Source organism: Primulina eburnea, chromosome 8, assembly GCF_022965805.1.
Source record: "Primulina eburnea isolate SZY01 chromosome 8, ASM2296580v1, whole genome shotgun sequence".
NCBI classification, from domain to species: Eukaryota; Viridiplantae; Streptophyta; class Magnoliopsida; order Lamiales; family Gesneriaceae; genus Primulina; species Primulina eburnea.
Genome location: NC_133108.1, coordinates 3,854,905 through 3,858,557, shown reverse-complemented (window position 1 = coordinate 3,858,557; position 3,653 = coordinate 3,854,905). Strand labels below are relative to the sequence as shown.

At 39.3% G+C, this 3,653-nt stretch overlaps 1 protein-coding gene across 1 annotated transcript; it reads right to left on the bottom strand.

The window, feature by feature from the left end:
* Positions 1-2,137: 2,137 nt before the first annotated feature.
* Positions 2,138-3,653, bottom strand: LOC140837703 (serine/threonine-protein kinase WAG1-like). Its single transcript, XM_073203816.1, has one exon. It carries the CDS (start codon positions 3,642-3,644, stop codon positions 2,220-2,222), a length of 1,425 nt encoding a protein of 474 aa, XP_073059917.1. The 5' UTR covers positions 3,645-3,653; the 3' UTR covers positions 2,138-2,219.

The window sequence follows — 3,653 nt, the reverse complement described above, 5'->3', positions numbered from 1 at the left end:
CGAAGTACGTACTCTTTCTTCATTCTGGATGTTCCAGTTAGCTTGTTAGATAATTTAACAAATCCAAAGAAAATAAACATATAAATCTCTCTAACTACTATCTAACAAAACAAAAATTTTGTCAAATAACCAACTCTGTTTTCTGATATGACGTCTACCAAAAGATTGTCGGTTGATTATTTGAGAAAACTAAATATTATAATTTTTTCGTCGAAAAACTAATCTGCTCGTTTTTAGTCATTAGCCTGTTCGTTTCACAGCTTAATTTCATATCAGTTACAGAACCACTTGCTCTCCCCACATAACTTCTAGTGTCCGTTTGGCTTCGCCTCGTAGTTGCATGCTTCATCTCCTATAAAGCTCTGCATTACTCCAATCCAGTAATACGACAATTCAAAAACTTCCCAAGAAATTAACAATTTGTTAGTCATGGATTCCAATTCAAATCTCCTCCTCGTAATCTTCGTTTTATATTTCTTGGCATCATCTACAGCCGCCTCTGCTCGTAATCTTAGCTTAAAAACGTCCCTTTCGACCCGTCTAAAGTTAGCTGAAGATGGGTCGTCCCCGTGCTGGGATTCGTTACTAGAGCTGCATTCTTGCAGCGGCGAAGTGGTGCTGTTCTTTCTCAATGGAGAGACACATCTCGGACCCAGCTGCTGCAATGCCATAAGAATCATTCAGCACCAGTGCTGGCCTTCCATGCTGGGCTCGCTCGGGATCAGTACGGAGGAAAGTGATATATTACGTGGTTTTTGCGATGCTACTACTGCCAAAGGCGTTGGTGGTGGCTCCGCCAACCCGCCGCCGCCGAGTTTTGGAAGTGCTGCCACCTACCACGTTTAGTCTCCTACGGATATCTACATTATGTAATGTGAACTGCCTGTGTTTAGCGCACTTTCGCGAATGATGGGTAAAAATAATTATTTTGCATGTCTCAAGTTATTATGGTTTTAATTTATAATTTGATACTTTAAACAAACGGAATCTAATGCATGACTGAAATAATATTATGAAAAAAAAATGAAAAATAATATAATACAAGTTAGTTTTTACGAAAATACTTTATTATTTTTTCTTCATAGTTTCCAATTATTATGTAAATTTTTAGGAAAATATAAATTATATTTTTCCTAAAAATTTACATAATAATTGGAAACTTCATTATATTTTTCCTACAAAATTACATAATAATTGGAAACTATGAAGAAAAAAAAAATTATGGCCCCATTCGAGCTACTGATGATCATAATCATGATTCATATACATAATAATCATCATTTTATACACGAATTGTATGTGTGCCGTAAGCTAGTACTGTATAAATTTTGATCATCCTAAAACACAATTTATCAATATCCTATTATTTTCATAAAATTTCATTTTCCGTACAAATGTGAATGCATATTTTGTAATCCATGTTTTTTTTCACATCAAAATTTACTCAAAATTTTTAGTAATTGTTCAACGGCTCACGTTCTATTATTTTCAAAGAAATGTAAACTTACACTCCTAACAAATTTAAATAAATATAAAATTTAAATCTTTTTAACTATATTTTGGCAATTAGCAGTTGGATTCTTGGTAGAACAATGCTTTAATATGATCTGACGAATATATGATGACTGACACGAGACAAAAAAAAAAAACTAATGTAGCAACTTGTGGAATCATTTGATTTTATTAAAATTAATTTCATAATATCGATTAAAAATTCTAATATCTAAGTGGTCGGTTGGTGCGGATGAAGTGGTAGATGAGACGAGAACTTTCCCTAGAAAGTCTAAATTTTATGTTACATCAAATTTCAAACAATCAATTAAATAAGGACAAAAACTTGTGTGAGACGGTCTCACGAATCGTATTTTGTGAGACAGATCTCTTATTTGTGTCATCCATGAAAAAATATTATTTTTTATGGTAAGCGTATTACTTTTTATTGTGAATATCGGTAGGATTGACCCGTCTAACAGATAAAGATTCGTGAGACCGTCTCACAATAGATCTACCCTTAAATACGTTAGTTATATTTTTTTTTAGAAAAATGACCATAATAATTACAAAAAAAATAGTATTTTCAATAATTTTGATATATTACATAGAATAGGTGTGTCGATATATTAAAATTATATATATAAGATGTCATTTACTCCAAAATTGTGGTATTTGGACGATTTACAAAGCATATGCTATATTGTATTTGACAAAAATTAAAACATTTAACTACGTTTCTTCATTTTATGATAGTCTACATGAGAATAATAATTGTAATTAGAATTTAATCTGTATTTAGATGCTTTTATTCTCAACAGACAAGCCACCTTCTTCCAGAAGCAGCGCCGCCATCTAGGAGAAGAAACTCCGCCAACGTGGGCCCTGCTCTTACTCCGTTTCACCGCCAGTCCACGAACCTCCGGCGGCCGGTAAGTTCGGATAAGCGGCCACTTAATAACTTTGAAGAATGGATGCCGCTTGACGTCCGTTGCACCCCTGGCACATCCCAATCTCTTCCGAGGGTCCTTCGCCAGCAATTTCTCAATCAAATCTCTGGCCTCCGCCATTCCCGGCTCCTCACTCTCCCCTTCCGCCGCCAGCAAGCTCACCCCTCTGCTGGATGCTATATTCCGCAGTGTGGAATCTTTGCTCCCGCCCTTGAACGGCGTCGTGCCGTAGAGTAGTTCGTATATCAAGATGCCGAACGCCCACCAGTCAACTCCGTTTCCATGGCCGATTCCGCTAGCTAACTCTGGCGATAAGTATTCGTGAGTGCCTACGCACGATCTTGAAAAAGCTGACGTTGGCTCCGCCACAAATTCTGTCACCCGTTCAACACGCCGCCGTTGGACGAAACAAGAACAGGACGCCGTCTTGATTTGTGTCCTATTCTCCAATATCGGCGAAACATCTGACTGAAAACACAGATCAAAATCCGATAACATGATGTGACCATCTTCACGGATCAGTATATTTTCCGGTTTGAGATCCCGGTACACAATGCCACGCGAGTGCAGATACTCTAGAGCCAGGAGAACTTCGGCAGCGAAGAACCTGACAGCCTGAACAGGTAAACGGTTCATGGGTTGCTTTCGGAGCAAGCCATGGAGGTCTCCATGGGGACAGAAGTCCATCAAAAGACAAGTGTAATGAGACACTTCTAAGTGAGCGTACAACGTCGGAAGAAAAGGGTGGTCGAGAGAGGAAAGAATTTTTGCTTCCGTCTGCACCTGAGAAAGTTTCTTAGAAGTCAATGAATCCCGGTCGACAACTTTAAGGGCGAAGTTTGCATGATCATAGTCGCGTAAGCGGCAGAGAAAAACGCGGCCAAGGTTCCCTGTCCCAACCAGTCGGAGGAGCTTGAGGTGGCGTAGATGGAGAGCGCCATCATGTGACAATGTGGTGGCAGCTTTGATAGCAGCCCAGTTGGGATTGTCATGGCGGCGATGTGGACGGTGGTTGGTGTTTGGGATGGCGGTGGAGGAAGAAGTATTATTGGAGGTGCTAGAGAGACGCGACTCGTTGAAGCTGAGGGTTAGGCTGCTGCGAGCTAAGCTGCTGCGAGCACTTACCGTGGTGGCGGTGGTGAAGCTCAGATCAAGCTCGGAATCTGTTAAATTGTAATAGTAAAGGGAGTCGTCTAGCTCCATTTTTTGGTT

Bases quoted from the DNA above. Each gene is read 5' to 3' on its own strand.
- LOC140837703 (XM_073203816.1), bottom strand. From the start codon at position 3,644: ATGGAGCTAGACGACTCCCTTTACTATTACAATTTAACAGATTCCGAG.